This window comes from Phyllobates terribilis, unplaced genomic scaffold (genome assembly GCF_046119375.1).
Source record: "Phyllobates terribilis strain yellow unplaced genomic scaffold, ASM4611937v1 Scaffold_11__3_contigs__length_659146591, whole genome shotgun sequence".
In the NCBI taxonomy this organism is placed as follows: Eukaryota; Metazoa; Chordata; class Amphibia; order Anura; family Dendrobatidae; genus Phyllobates; species Phyllobates terribilis.
This window is the reverse complement of record NW_027362771.1, coordinates 192472796-192489885: the sequence shown is the minus strand read 5'-3', so window position 1 is coordinate 192489885 and position 17090 is coordinate 192472796. Positions and strand designations below refer to the sequence as shown.

Here is a 17090-nt window from a genome sequence, read left to right as displayed (position 1 = left end):
AATTAAGAGTACAGTATTACAGCCAAAAATATGTTTAAAGGAGCACTCCAGCATTTTTTGTTTTTCACATATAATGCTTACAATCAATGAATTCACTGTTTAATTTATGTAATCACAATTCAGTTGCAGCTATACATCCTTCATTATAGGAAGTTGGGTCATGTGATTTCCTGTCTGATAACCAGTCCAGTGCATGAGTTAATGTGTAGACAGGAAGTCAGGCTATGACTTTCTGTGCACTTTCTTACCTATAGAATCTATAGAATGGCAGTTCTCAGACTCACCTCCTCCCAGCTGTACTTTCCTTGTTCCCTCAATATGTCCTCCAATAAAACTAAAGATATGGGTGAAGACTTATGAAACTGTCTAAATAAAAACTATATTTTTTGTCTATAGCAACCAATCATAGAGCAGCTTTCATTTCACAGAAGCGCTGTGATTAGCTGTTATAGGCAGCAAAGTAAATTTTCTTTTAAACAGTTTCATAAATTTGGCCTATTATACCTGTATCATATAAGAGAACTGAGATATAGTAGGTGATACATACTGAAGTTGCCATATACATTACTGGATGCACTGTGTAACTATTATATACATCACATAGGATACACTGAGACTAATGTATACATCAGAAGGATACACTGAGACTAATATATACATCAGAAGGATACACTGAGACTGCTGTATATACCTCACATATGATACACTGAGACTGTGCTGTATACATCACATAGGATACACTGAGACTAATGTATATATCATAAGGATACACTGAGACTAATGTATACATCAGAAGGATACACTGAGACTTATGTATATACATCACATATGATACACTGAAACTGCTGTATACATCACATAGGACACCAAGACTGCTACATATAAATCACACAGGATAAACTAAGACTCTGCTACATGTAAACCACATATGATACATAGAGACTCTTCTGTATACATCACATAGGATACACTGAGACACTGTATACATCACTTAGGACACATTGAAACTGTTACATATCAATCACACAAGATAAACTGAGACTTCTGTATACATCACATAGGATACACTGAGACTGTGTTGAAAATATTGCATAAAATACATTAAAAGTCTGCTGTATTCATTACATTGAATGCACTGCAACTCTGCTGTAAATATTGTGTAAGTGATACTGAGACTCTGCTATATACATAACATTGGATGTACTAAGACACTGCTGTTTACATCACATAAGTAACACTGAAACTTTACTGTATACATAACATAGGATACACTGAGACTGCTGTATATACCTAATATATGATACATATGATAACATATGAACACTGAGAGTGCTGTATATAAATCACACAGAATACACTAAGACACTAAGACTCTGCTGTATGTACATCACATAGGATACACTGAGAATCTGCTGCATATAAATCACACATTATACACTGACACTGCTGTGTACATCACATAGGATACTCTGAGACTGTGTTGAAAATGTCACATAAAATACATTGAAAGTCTCCTGTATTAATAACATAGGATGCACTGTGACTTTGCTGAAACCATCAGGAGATACTGAGACTCTGCAATATACATCACATTGGATGCATTGAGACTATTGTATCACATACGGAAAACTCAGACTTTGCTGTATACATCACATAGGATACACTGAGACTGTTTTATATACATCACATTTTATATACTGACACTCTACTGTATACATCACATAGGATACACTGAGAATGCTGTACACATCACACAGGATACACTGAGACTGTGGTATACATCATAAAGGATACACTGACACTGCTGTATGCATCATAGAGGATACACTGAGACTCTACTGAATTCATCACATAGGATACACTGAGACTCTACTGTGTACATCACATAGGCTACACTGAGGCAGCTGGATACATCACATAGGATACACTGAAACTGCTATATACATCATATAGGATACACTGAGACTCTACTGTGTACATCACATAGGCTACACTGAGGCAGCAGGATACATCACATAGGATACACTGAGACTGCTGTATACATCATATGGGATACACTGAGACTATTATATTTATCACATTGAATACACTGAGACTCTCCTGTATATATCACATAGGATACAGTGACACTGTACTATATACATCACATGGGATACATTGAGACTGTTATATATACATCACATAGGATACACTAAAACTGCTATATATATCACATATTATACACTGAGACTCTGCTGTATATGTATCACATAGGATACACCGAGACTGCCGTATATATAACATAGGATACACTAAAATTACTGTATACATAACATACGATACACTGAGATTCTGCAGTGTCCAGCACATAGGGCACACTGAGAATAAACTGTATATCAGGGGACAATAGAAAAAAATAAGTATATTTTCAGGTTACCTCTCAGATAAATGATGTATCAGTGAGAAGTACCCAAATGAAAATTCCCGGTTGGAGAGGGAATAACATATTTGTAAAAAAAACACTGCTTAATTTCCAAAAATAAATAAAACATTAATATTTATTGAAACATCCAGATTTAAAAAATAGCGACTCTTCAAAATAGAACATCCTGGAAAAATGGAACAATGGCCTACGCCTTTCAAACTAGCATATCTGTGTGGTGCTTACTCATGGCATCAGGGACAGCAGTTTTATCTCACTGATCGATCACTGACTGCCATTACATAGAAGCATATATACTATAAGAAAAGATAAGGCTCTGGCATCACAATATATGTAGTCTGCATTGCAGGAACGATCTTAGAGAGGAAGAAAGTGTCAAGATTGTAGACAACCCAGATATGGCACATTAACAAAAACAGGTATACACAAGAGATAAGAAACCAGAGGCTCTACATTACCCTGTAATAATAACCTATGCTGCACGATATAACAAAAAATGTTGGAGTGCTGCTTTAATGTTCTCATCTGTGCTAAGGAAGTGCCAATTGTATTATTTGGCTGCAGTAGTTTTCATGCATTAGCCTCATTGCTTATTATCCAGTATAATAATATTGGGGACTGCCACAACACAATGGTCCCCAGATGACAATGTGCGTGGAGTATAAACTAAAAGGTTAACACTGTAATGAGTTAGTTAAAACTGGTAAAATTATGTTATAGAACAGTGAAGCAGAAATATAAAATACCAATTTCTTGGTGAAAATCCGAGTCAACTATGAAATTAGAAAAATGGAAATAAGTTCTTCACATTTGAAAGGCCACAACATTTTCATTATACTGAAGTGTAAGAATTGATACTTTTTTACAGTAAATATCTGTTGCTATGGCCCTTCAAAGACCCTTAATTAAATTTGCTAACAGGATGATCCATTTACTAAAGTAGCAAAATGGCAACTTAATTATAAAGGAGAAATGTTATATTATAATTTATATGCACAAAATCATTAAGGCTTTTCTATCCCATCACCAGGTGATTTTAGCCCCAAGGTAGACAACATATTGAGCAGTATTTACTAATTGAAGCTGTAATAGTGGAAAATCACTTACGCCCATGTAATTTAATGGGTGTAGAATATAATATACAAACATGTCACTTTGACATTTATGTTTTGGAGAATGGAGTTGTTCATTGTGCACTTATTCCCAGCACTGAAAAGTGCTTTACCTTTTGGTCTATTTATAAGGTATAAAACATAAGTCCTGATAGCAGATTACAGGTTACGTGCTACCATTTTTAAGGTCCGTACATTGAGCTCATAGTTCATCACCATCCTCAGAGCTGAAACTGCTCCTTCTGCTGCTTCCTTTGGAAAGGTCAGGTGACGTTGCAGAAAGAAAAGGGTCTGTGCCATAGGGAGACATTTCCTCCAACATCTGTTCCTTTAAAGCAGCACTGAAGGATAGATCTGTAAAGTGCGAGAGGGGATCGGAAAATGATCCATCACATAAATCAGTTGCTTGTCCAATAGGCATTGGAAGTTGATGAACATAATCTTCAGACATATTTTCTCCATATGTTTGTTTCTTGATGACTTGTGAAGTTAATTCTACAGTACACATTGTCGACATTGGCAAACCATGGGCTCGGGCTTGTATTTCAAGTTCCTACAATGAAAACATTATTGTATGGATTATTTCATTTTCCTTATAACAAAGAAAATTGCCTACATGGTGCTAGAAACAAAATATATTTTTGTTACAAGAGTAATTTATCAAAGTTTATCAGTCTTCCTGTCATATCTGTTATTTACACTGCCACTAAAATGACAATTCTAGAGATTCGTTTCCTAGAACTCCATATTGTGCTGCTCCGCTGTAAGGCTGAGTGCCCACAATGCAGATTAAAATCACTTGTTAAGAGGTCTGGGATGTATCCCAAGGATAATCCGCATGTGCACATGCTGCGGAGATTTCCGCTGCGGATTATCATTGCAGAAAAATTCGCAGCACTGCCAAATTGGGCGTGATTTCAATTGACTTGCATTGAACCGCATAATGTTTGCATGTATACATGCGGATGTTATGCGGTTCAATGCGCGGATGGTACCCGGGTCTGGAGAAGAGGAGACTCTCCTCCAACCCGGGTACCATGGTACCTGCAAGTAAAAAGAGAATTATAAAGTAAAAAATAAAAAATAAAAAAAATTATTCATACTCACCTCTCCAGAGACTGTCATTGTTCTCGGCAGTACGTCATGTTTGCACAGGACAACATGCTGCTGAGAACAATGATTTTTAAGGAAACGTAAAAATCATTTCATCCAACCAATGAGGGTTGGAAGCCTGCTTCCATGGCAGATTATTGAGAAACTAGGATTCCTAGGAACATTTGTAAAAGATATTTAGCTAGTGTAAATGCACCTTAAAGGGAATCTGTCACCAATTTTTTGTTACTCCACCTGAGAACAGCAAGATGTGGGGGCAGAGACCTTGATTACAGTGATGCATGACTTGCTGAGTTGTTTGCTGTCATTTTGATAAAATCACTGTTTATATGTTTCAGATCTAGCAGTTATCTCAATATTGAGCTTGGTATAACCCCGCCCACACCACTGATTGGCTGCTTTCAACCCATGTACAGTATAAACAGAAATCTACCAATCAGTGGTGGGGGTGGGGTTATGCAGAGCTCAGGAATATGCTTCACTACTTGGCAGCTAGCCAACTAGTCCTCTAATGATAATCTCCTGCAGATAAAACAGTGATTTTATCAAAACTATGGGAACTAGCCCAGTAAGTGACCCCTCTGGAATCAGGGACTCTGTTTCTATATTATGCTGTTCTTAGATTAGATGACAATAGCCTGATAACAGATTCCTTTTAAGTCTTTGGCCCCGATTCATTACAACTGGCATTGTGCACCCCAGTCTTAATGAACAGGGACTGGTGTAAGGTGCACCTAGGACCATTCATTAGGAAGAGCACATGACTTAATGAATTAGATGCATCATATAAGTGCCTCATGCCTTTGGCGCAAATGTACTTCAGTCAAGCCTGGAGGACATTTCTTCAGTAAATTTTCTCGAATGGCATAACTTGTCATAATTTTGTAAGTGGGTATAGCCACGCCCCATCCCATCCAAGTTCTGCCCAAACTGGTATAGCTGGCCAGGACTAACGTGAAAACTCCAAATGATGCAATATTTTTGTGCAACTTCTGAGTTGCGCAAAAATATTGTTATTTATTAAGGTTTTTATGCCAGAAGTCTGGCATAAACACCTTAATATATCAGTTTTTTTTTAATCTTTAGTACACTTAAATAAATGAAGCTTAGAAAACTCATTATTAGATATATAAATTTTCACATTTTATAACTATATAAATTACAAACTGGGTGCTCAGTTAAAAGACAATGTTGATGTAAACCAAAGAACTGCTGATATTTCTCTTCAAGGAAAAACATTTTTTCTATACCTCATTTTGTACTGTGAAGTGACATAAATTTTTGTCCTTCATTTTTAGCACCTAACAGGTTTCAAATCAAACCTCTTGTCATTGAGCAATGTCAGAATACAATATAGTATGTTTGTAAAAGGTTAAGCACATTCTATCACTATAAAAGGCTCCAGACGGTAATTGTTCTAATAAATATATATCTATAGGAAGAATAGGTGGGGATAATTTCCAGAACTTTCTCGTACTTAACCAACCTGAATACGCAGCAGCAATCTTCTGTTGGCTTGTTCTAATTTTTTCTGTCTATGTTCTAATTCTCTGCCCTTTTGTTGTTCTTTTTGTAGCCATTTGATGTATTCAACTGAAGCTTTTAAAATAGTTCCTTTGTTCCAGCGCATATCACTGCAAAATGGCGAAATAACCTTTTCACAATTGTGCACATCAGCAGAATTCATAAGAACTTACAAAATCTTTTACATTAACCTGAAATAATGATTTACATGACTATTATTCACTGTTAGATATTATTGCTTCTGAATGGAAATTTTAATAGAATAGTTAAAAACTCCTTATATAGTAAAATTGATCCTGGAATGAAAATATGTGTCAAAAGAAACTAATAGAGAGACTTTTTGTGAGAGCGCTAAATGTATTATGATTCCACCATTACAGTTTTTATATTTTAAGTGAAAATTGCTTTTATTATTAACTTTGAGATTAAAATCTATGTGCAGTACTTATGCATTAATGGAGAAGAAAATGTACATTGCCAAGGACTTCAGATTACATTTTAAAAGATCATTTTTAGTATAATATTCTTTACATTTGACTCTTTTCAGGAAAGGGAGAGTGTTTCATTGTTAAAGTAAAATAAACTGTATTCTCAGTGGTGATTCTTATTTAAAAGTGTACATAATATCAAAGTAGAACATCAAAGGAAACTTCTATTCTGCTATTTATTTTAGCTATGTATTAAGACCATCAAATCTACCAGCTTGAATCTAATCTTATATAAACATAATTATCTGTACAATAAAGTAAATGCCAGGATGCAATGGGGAACCTTTATTGATAAATGTGCATTGGTACAAAAAGTGTATTGTAGTATCACCAGAGCTGGAGTGAAGAGAATGCTTCTGATGTAGAAACGGCAGGAAGGACTATGTAGACAGAAGATAAAATAGAAAAAAAGTATATATATATTTATTTATTTAACTCACTTATATAGCGCCATTAATTCCACAGCGCTTCAGTATGTCTTTGGAGTGTGGGAAGAACCTGGAGGAAACCCACGCAAACACAGGGAAAACATACAAACTCCATGCAGATGTTGTCCTTGGTGGGATTTAAACCCAGGACCCCAGCGCTGCAAGGCTGCAGTACTAACCACTGAGCCACTGTGCTGCCCTGTATATATATATATATATATATATATATATATATATATATATATATATAATACAAGTAAATAATATATTTATATGTATATTTGGAATACTTTCTCAACAATTATAAATTAGATTATCAGATAGATTTAAAAAAATGTAAGCAAAAATGCATATATGTAGCACAGAAAAATGTAGCTATTGGGGCAGTTTTGTTAAAACTTTGGAGACAAAATAAAAAAAACTGCATCTAGAGAATGATTGGTTTTGTTAAAGAAACAGTCTCATCAACGTTTTTAATCCTCTTAATATATTGCAATATTATACAGCACTGTGTACTTACAATTGCTCATTTTGCCTTTCTACCCAGTAAATTCTTCTCTTTTCTCTGCTCTATGTAGAAAAAGGAAGTCTCTTTTCCCCACATAAATCATTCCCCTCTTCAACCCCTGACCCTTTTGCTCCCTCTTCCGTGCCAGGGACTTTTGCAGTGGCTCATGAGTCATGCAGGCCACTTTCCTTCTCTCACTTGCTCTCCCTCTCTCTGTTTCTTCTCACTGCTGGCGATATATCTCGAATAGTAGGGGCGTGTAATAGGATGCTGAGTAGGCACAGTGCCGCGAGTTTGTGAATTGCGCCCTATTGCAAGTTTCATCTGTGTGCAGTTTTAGTGCTAGGCAGTCGCTCCTCCAGTGAGAGGGGATGAGAGTGATTGTTCATCAGCATTCTGCACCTGTGTTACCTCCTTCTTACAAAAGGGGGCCGGCTGCATCCTGGTGTGCAGTTTTCTTGATATCTCGGCTGGTGAGTACCATTGCCTTTTTCCCGTTTTCTAATTTGGTGATATATCTCCCAATACTGGACCCCCACAGCTTACACCCTCCACTAACTACCCCTCCTATCGCTCCCAATCAAATACAAACTACCGCAATCTCTCCTACATTAAACATGTGCCCTTGACGCCCACTCCCCTGTTCCCTCTCCCTGGGGCACTCTGGAACACCTGGTCTGTCTGCAATAAGCTACATGTTATTCATGACCTCTTTACCTTTCGTAATCTCTCCTTCCTGGGCATCACTGAAACATGGCTGACACCCTCCAACACTGCCTTCCCTGCTGCGCTGTGTTATGGTGCATTGTACTTCACTCACATTCCTCGCCCTGGTAACAGACATGGTGGAAGAGTGGGTCTTCTCCTTTTTATCAACTGCATTTTCAACCCAATCCCACCTCCACCTTCCCTCCCTTCTTTTGAAGTCCACTCTGTCCGCATCTACTCTCCCTCCAACATCCAAGTGGCTTTCATATACAGACCTCCAGGCCCGGTCACTCCCTTTATTGACTAATTCCCCACCTGGCTTCTTCACTTTCTGTCTACTGACACTCCCACCATTATCATGGCCGATTTCAACATCCCCACTGGCACACACCAGTCCTCAGCTACCCACACAGATGGACATACACTGGACCTTATCTTCACTCAACTCTGCTCCCTATCTAACCTCTCAATCTCCCTCTCCAACTATCTGACCACCATCTACTCACTTTATCATCCCTGTCCTCCTCACCTGTCACCCATGTCTAGCAACTAGCACACCCCTGCAGAAACCTTGCACATCTAGACACTCACACACTCTCCGACTATATTCTACCACTGACATCCATTTCTTCACTCCACAGACACTACACAGACAGCACCACTGCTTTCTAGAATGCCACTCTCACATCAGCTATTGACTAGGTCGCCCCTCTTGTGCATGGCAGAGTACGACATATCAATAGACAACCATGGCACAATAACCTCACTAAAAATCTTCGGAAAGCGTCCAGGGTTGCAGAGCGGCGTTGTAAGAAAACACATTCACAAGATGACTTCAATGCGTTCAAACAAGCATCACTCGCATTCATATCAGCCCTCACCTCTATTAAATGGGCCTACTTCACAGCCCTCATATCTTCCTTATCCTACAGACCCAAACAACTATTCAACACTTTTAACTCCCTCCTCCACCCTCCACTGCCCCCTCCGACCTCCCTCCCTTCTGCAGAGGACTTTGCCACACACTTCAAAAACAAGATTGACCAAACAAGGCAAGCCTTCATTGTCCGACCACCACAACCCCTTTGTTTTCCAGACAATTGCCTTTCCCACATAACCTCCCTCTCCAACATCACTGAAGGAGAGCTTACCCACCTCTTCTCCAAATCACATCTCACCACTTGTGCACTTGACCCGATCCCATCCCACCTCCTCCCCAACCTCACCCCCACATTCATCCCATCCCTTACCTATCTCTTCAACCTATCACTAACTTCTGGTAATTGCCCCTCTGCTTTCAAACATGCCACAATCATGCCCATCCTCAAAAAGCAATCTCTCGACCCAACCGCTTTGTCCAGCTATCGCCTCATATGGCTGCTCCCATTTGTCTCCTAACTCCTTGAGCAACATGTTCACGCTGAACTTTCCTCTCACCACTCATCTAACTCTCTCTTCGATAACTAATAATAAGGCTTCCGTCCCTACCATTCCACCAAAACTGCTCTTCCCAAAATTACTAATGACTTACTTACTGTTATGATCTGCAACATGAACTAAGGAAAGATAGGGGAAAGCTGTCCCTACAGTAAGACTAAGCTGAATCCCTACGATGTAGTGGGCTGCCTGTTCCTAGCGAACAGACCCGCCTTAGTCCTCGGCTAGTCTGAACGAAGACCTATAGCATTAAGTGAGTCGTCCCTAAAAGAACTAAGGACTGGGACAAAAATGGGACACCTCCTAAACAGAGAGGTAGTTGCAGAGCACAAAAAGACAAACAGAAAAAAGGTACTAGAGGTCCCAGAAGGACCAAGCGAACTGACAGAGAAAGGCACCGAAGCACCAGGCTAGAGAAACAGTCAAGCACTGAAGTCCAGAACAGGCAGAAGGGCGGAGCTGGAATATAAAGGCAGATGGTCACGTGACCGCAAAACACAAGATGGAAAAAACAAACAGGAGGGTTCTAACACTTCCAGCCAAAGTTAACCGACAATTCTCCATACTCCTCTTTCTAGACCTGTCATCTGCCTTCAACACAGTTGACCACTGCCTTCTACTACAGATTCCCTCTTCCTTTGGTGTCAAAGACCATGCCCTATCCTGGATCTCCTCATACCTTTGCAACCGCACATTTAGCGTCTCCCAATCCCACACTACCTACTCATCCCACCCTCTCTCTGTTGAAGTCCCTTAATGCTCCATCCTAGGACCCCTACTCTTCTCCATCTATACCCTTGGCCTGGAACAGCTCATAAAGTCCCATAGTTTCCAGTACCACTTATACGCTGATGACACTCAGATCTACCTCTCTGGCCCAGACGTCACCTATCTGCTGTCCAGAATCCCAGCGTGTCTATCAGCCATATCCTCCTTCTCCTCCTCTCGCTTCCTCAAACTCAATGTGGACAAATCTGAACTCATCATCATTCCCCCATCTCGCGTAACTTCCCCATCTGATCTATCTATCACAATAAATTACATCACTCTTAACCAGAAATCCGCTGCCTCGGCGTAACCCTCGACTCTGCTCTGTCTTTTTAACCACACATCCAAGCCTTCGCCACCTCCTGTCGCCTCCAGCTTAAAAATATTTCCAGAATCTGTCCTTTCCTCAACCTTCAATATACTAAACTGCTTGTGCATGCCCTCATCATCTCCCGCCTCGACTATTGCAACATCCTCCTCTGTGGCCTACATGCTAACACTCTTGCACCTCTCCAGTCTGTCCTTAACTCTGCTTCCCAACTAGTTCATCTCTCTCCTCGCTACTCCTCTGCTACCCCCCTTTTCAAATCCCTTCACTGGCTCCCATTTGCCCAGCGTATCCAGTTCAAACTACTAACACTGACAAATAAAGCCATTCATAACCTTTCTCCTCCATACATTTCTGAACTAATCTCCCGATATGTTCCCTTACATTATCTCCGGTCCTCGCAAGACCAGCTCCTTTCCTCCACACTTAATCCTTCCTCACCCAATCGCCTCCAAGACTTCTCCTGAATATCCCCCATCCTCTGGAATTCTGTGCCTCAACACATCCAATTATGAGCCACATTCGGATCCTTCAGATGGAACCCGAAAACCCATCTCTTCAAGAAAGCTTACAACCTGCAATCACCTTGCTTGCTGCCGCACCATCACCACCAAAGCTGCTGCAACCCCCAACCTACTGTCTCCTTCCCCATCATCCTGTAGAATGTAATCCCGCAAGGGCAGGGTCCTCTTCCCTCTTTACCAGTCTATCCTTGTTAGTTCATTTACTGTAAGTGATATCTGTATTTTGCATGTAACCCCTTCTTATGTACAGCATCATGGAATCAATGGTTCTATATAAATTAATAATATTAATAATGCAGGGAAAATGTACTTCCTCTTCTAAATAGAGCTTAGAAGGATTCAGCTAGTAGGTTTTTAAACATATGATGTTATAGACCTAATGGAAAAAAGAAGAATTAACTGCGTTAAAGGGCAAAATGAGAAATTGTAAGTACACAGTGGGCACCTTGCTAATATTGGTTTGAATCTAGTTGTCTAAAACTCCATCAATTTTTAAATAAAGCTTGAAATACCTAACATACAGTTAGGTCCATAGATATTTGGACAGAGACAACATTTTTCTAATTTTGGTTCTAGACATTACCACAATGAATTTTAAACAAAACAATTCAGATGCAGTTGAAGTTCAGACTTTCAGCTTTCATTTGAGGGTATCCACATTAAAATTGGATGAAGGGTTTAGGAATTTCAGCTCCTTAACATGTGCCACCCTGTTTTTAAAGGGACCAAAAGTAATTGGACAAATTAAATAATTGTAAATAAAATGTTCATTTCTAGTACTTGGTTGAAAACCCTTTGTTGGTAATGACTGCCTGAAGTCTTGAACTCATGGACATCACCAGACGTTGTGTTTCCTCCTTTTTGATGCTCTGCCTGGCCTTTACTGCGGTGGTTTTCAGTTGCTGTTTGTTTGTGGGCCTTTCTGTCTGAAGTTTAGTCTTTAACAAGTGAAATGCATGCTCAATTGGGTTGAGATCTGGTGACTGACTTGGCCATTCAAGAATATTCCACTTCTTTGCTTTAATAAACTCCTGGGTTGCTTTTGCTTTATGTTTTGGGTCATTGTCCATATGTAGTATGAAACGACGACCAATCAGTTTGGCTGCATTTGGCTGGATCTGAGCACACAGTATGGCTCTGAATACATCAGAATTCATTCGGCTGCTTCTGTCCTGTGTCACATCATCAGTAAACACTAGTGACCCAGTGCCACTGGCAGCCACGCATGCCCAAGCCATCACACTGCCTCCGCCGTGTTTTACAGATGATGTGGTATGCTTTGGATCATGAGCTGTACCATGCCTTCACCATACTTTTCTCTTTCTATCATTCTGGTAGAGGTTGATCTTGGTTTCATCTGTCCAAATAATGTTCTTCCAGAACTGTCCTGGCTTTTTTAGATGTTTTTTTAGCAAAGTCCAGTCTAGCCTTTTTATTCTTGATGCTTATGAGTGGCTTGCACCGTGCTGTGAACCCTCTGTATTTACTTTCATGCAGTCTTCTCTTTATGGTAGATTTGGATATTGATACGCCTACCTCCTGGAGAGTGTTGTTCACTTGGTTGGCTGTTGTGAAGGGGTTTCTCTTCACCATGGAGATTATTCTGCGATCATCCACCACTGTTGTCTTCCATGGGCGCCCAGGTCTTTTTGCATTGATGAGTTCACCAGTGCTTTCTTTCTTTCTCAGGATGTACCAAACTGTAGATTTTGCCACTCCTAATATTGCAGCAATTTCTCGGATGGGTTTTTTCTGTTTTTGCAGCTTAAGGATGGCTTGTTTCACCTGCATAGAGAGCTCCTTTGACCGCATGTTTACTTCACAGCAAAACCTTCCAAATGAAAGCACCACACCTCAAATCAACTCCAGGCCTTTTATCTGCTTAATTGAGAATGACATAATGAAGGGATTGCCCACACCTGTCCATGAAATAGCCTTGGAGTCAATTGTCCAATTACTTTTGGTCCCTTTAAAAACAGGGTGGCACATGTTAAGGAGCTGAAACTCCTAAACCCTTCATCCAATTTTAATGTGGATACCCTCAAATGAAAGCTGAAAGTCTGAACTTCAACTGCATCTGAATTGTTTTGTTTAAAATTCATTGTGGTAATGTCTAGAACCAAAATTAGAAAAATGTTGTCTCTGTCCAAATATATATGGACCTAACTGTACACAATAAAACCCTTTTCTTTAAAAGGAACCCCAGAAATCATGCCCTAATTTAAGTGCATGCAGTATGTACATACAGTAGGGGTGAAGCAGTTGCCCATTAAAACAGTCAGATTGCTTTTTACATTTCAAAATAGCACATACATAAATAAGGTCAGCTGAGATCTGATTTGTAGCTGTTTGGCAACTTCTCCTTTGCACCTCTTTTGATGAATCTCCCCCAGGAACTACAAGGGGAGATGCCTGTTGATCAGTCATTAATTTATATGTATTTTCCCTTCAAGTATAAAACAAATTCTTCATATTGAAAGTGATATCTGATCTGCAGACAGGACGTTATAGAGCAGGAGGAGCTGAGCAGATTGATATACTTTTTGTGGGAAAATTTCCAGTTACACTTGCATTTTGATCTTTAAATCCCCGGTGTTTGTATGAATGAGTCAAAATGGACAGTCCTATTCAGTGATTGCAGTCTTCCCTGTATGACTATGCATGCAGAGATAGCTGTCAATCACTAGTAGGACCTCCCACTGGACTACATACAGACACCAGGGATTTCAATGAGTAAAGAACAAGTTATACTGAATCTTTTCCAATAAACCTATATATCATTCTGCTCAGCCTCTCCTTCTCTATACCAGGCTGTCCAAAGATCGGACTGCATGTACCATGTGACAGGTTCCATTTAAAGTTATTGTGCAGATACATAAGGTTCTTTTATGACCTGCCATCTTAGCATAAACAGAATTGAAGCAGTTTTTCTCCTGACATAACAATAAATTTAATACTGAACCGTCAAGTATATATTAAAAATGTTAGAAATAAAGTAAGTGAATTTACTGTAAACTCACGGATCATTTGTCTTTGGGATCAGTGTTCCAAGTTCTTTAATCCTGTAGTTAATATTATAACGTCTCCTCCGTTCGACTGAAAAACAATGAATATTTCATGAAGGCTTATTTCAGCCTAGATTTTCTAGATCCCTGGATATTTATCTGTAACTCAGTTAATCATTAAAAGCAACAGTTTAATAGGACATTTTTAGGATGTTATAGGTAATTAGCCCAAAAATATATGGAAATTAAACAAAGTGAATAGTGCATAAAAGTTCTGCTAAAGTTTTTGCAGAAAATCGGACTAATATATTCTAACAAAGTGTTAATGCTGACACAATATAAGCATTGACATCTCAACAGTTTATAAGGAGCAATATCCAATTTATAAGACATTGTCATCCTTACTAAGATTATGATTATCCTTCTTCTGTCGCTCTTTGGCCATGGCTCTTGTATCCGTATCTTAAAAAAAACAAACAAAAAAAAACACACATTAAAGGGGTAATCCTACTAAGCTTAAAGGTACTATTGTAGACCATATATTATACTGGAAATATTCCTAATGGTGCTTTTCTTTTACACAATTTACTTTTTTTTTACCCATACCAGCTGCACAGTGTCAAATGCCACTCTCCCAAATTTTGTCAAATCTGTGGTCATGTACTCCAAAACTGGACTGTAATGCCACACCACAGTTTCCTTTCAGAAAGTGGTGCGTGCGCAGAGGCTCCAGTAAGTGGGATAGTGACAAGGTTAAAACTTCACTGAGCATGTATTACCACTAAAGTCCACATGGATGTTACCATTGACAATGGAATGTCAAAGCAAAGGAGGCATATGGAGAACAAGTAAGGGACCTATTTACAAAGGCAACAACATAGATAGAATTGCATGACAAACATGCTTCCTTTTACATCTTCCATCCCATTACCACTAGTATAATGGAAAATCTCATTTTCCTATAACCAACGCAATAGAATTGCATTATTATATAGAGTACAAGAGTTCTTTACAAGATATATTGTTTTGTTGGCTTTTTATATGTTTAAAAACTGTATTTTGTAAGTACCTAGCTAGCATTTAGGATATTTAATTTATTAATTCTGTAGAGATGATTAAATTCAAAACCAAATTACATGAAAACACACACACGGTAATTGAAAACACGAGAAGCAAATTGGCACCAGCATATTGTATTAGTTACATCATCACATGATATGATAAAACCACAACAACAATTGCTTGATGGGTTTTTCCATTAGGAAAACACTGTTTCTAACTTTGTAACTACTGCAGGGAAAAGTAAAAATTCATTAGGTTCTCTGCCACTATATGTCCTTTTAAAATTAAAAAAAGTGCTATTATTCATTAATGTACAGTGGGGAAAAAAGTATTTAGTCAGCCACCAATTGTGCAAGTCCTCCCACTTAAAAAGATGAGAGAGGCCTGTAATTGATAGAGATGAGCGTTGTTCGACTCGAACTGTTCGCCAATCTCAAATTCGAGCTGTTTTGGGCGGTGTTCGAGCCGTTCGGCGAACACAAACGATTTGAGAAAAATTCGGCTGTTCGAGGTTATGTTCGATAACTGTTCGTGCACCAAAATCATAACTGGATTTTTTCTCAGTAATGATGAAAATTAATGTTAATATGCAGTTTGAGTGTACAGCGGGGTGGGGGGAGGGGCAGGGGATGGATCTCTGCAGGAATAATGAAAATCTCCATTTTTTTTTCTCTTTCCCGCATTTACAGTGGGGAGGTGCAATCTGTCAGCCTATCAGCAGGGCACACACGGAGCAAAGTGCTTTTTTTCACACAAGCAAGGGCATGTGTCATTGGCAGTGTATGTCACATGTCCTTGCCCTATAAGACCCAGCCATTTTCCCCGTCGCCACCATTTTCTCACTGCTGCAGCTGCGTGTTAGACGGCACCGCTGTTGCTGTGTGCGCTATACCTTGTTAATTTCAAGCCAATTTTCGCACAAATCTACAGATAGCTTGGGAGTAGGGAATAGTTGTGATTGCAGTCCTTTTAAGGACTAGGTTACAGCATTTCCTACGACTTTTATCAGGCTGGTCTGTGCTCTTAAATAGATAGGTTGTGGGAGTAAAGACTAATTGTAATTGCAGTCCTTTTCAGGACTAAGTTACATCAGTTCCTATCAGTTTTTGCCAGGCAGGTCTGTGCCAGTGCTGTGCAAGTTTTTTTCACAGCATTTGGCTGAATCTAGCAAAGCTAATCCTTTTTGGCCTATTGCAGAGTGTGTTAGTCAGTGGAGTAGCCTATCTGTGTTGCAAGATACACCACCTGTGTATAGAATACCAATTTTTTTACTGCACTTAGTGAAGTAAAACCTTTTGGGCATAGCATCATTCTATTAGTCCATCTATACTCCATAAGGTTGCAAATTGAATATAATTTTTTTCTGCATCTAGCTCTGAAAAAATATTTGTCCTTCTAGCAGTGTGTGGGACTTGTTCTACTAGTCCATCTATACTGACCTCCATCAGGTTGCAAATTAAAAATAATTTTATCTGCATCTAGCTCTGAAAAAATATTTGGGCTTCTAGCAGTGTGTGGGACTTGTTCTACTAGTCCATCTATACTGACCTCCATCAGGATGCAAATTAAAAATAATTTTTATCTGCATCTAGCTCTGAAAAAATATTTGTCCTTCTAGCAGTGTGTGGGACTTGTTCTACTAGTCCATCTATACTGACCTCCA

General features: G+C 39.1%; 1 protein-coding gene across 5 annotated transcripts in view; it reads right to left on the bottom strand.

Annotated features, from left to right (window-relative positions):
• Nucleotides 1-2519: 2519 nt before the first annotated feature.
• TFEC (transcription factor EC) overlaps nt 2520-17090 on the bottom strand; it is a 113821-nt gene continuing 99250 nt past the window's right edge. For all 5 annotated transcript variants that reach the window (XM_073651923.1, XM_073651919.1, XM_073651921.1 and 2 more), the window contains 4 exons: nt 14771-14827; nt 14381-14456; nt 6134-6281; nt 2520-4087 (listed from right to left, as the gene is read on the bottom strand). In XM_073651923.1, coding sequence (XP_073508024.1) covers nt 3737-4087; nt 6134-6281; nt 14381-14456; nt 14771-14827 — 632 coding nt within the window. In that variant the 3' untranslated portion in view covers nt 2520-3736. The remainder of the gene's footprint in view (nt 4088-6133; nt 6282-14380; nt 14457-14770; nt 14828-17090) is intronic.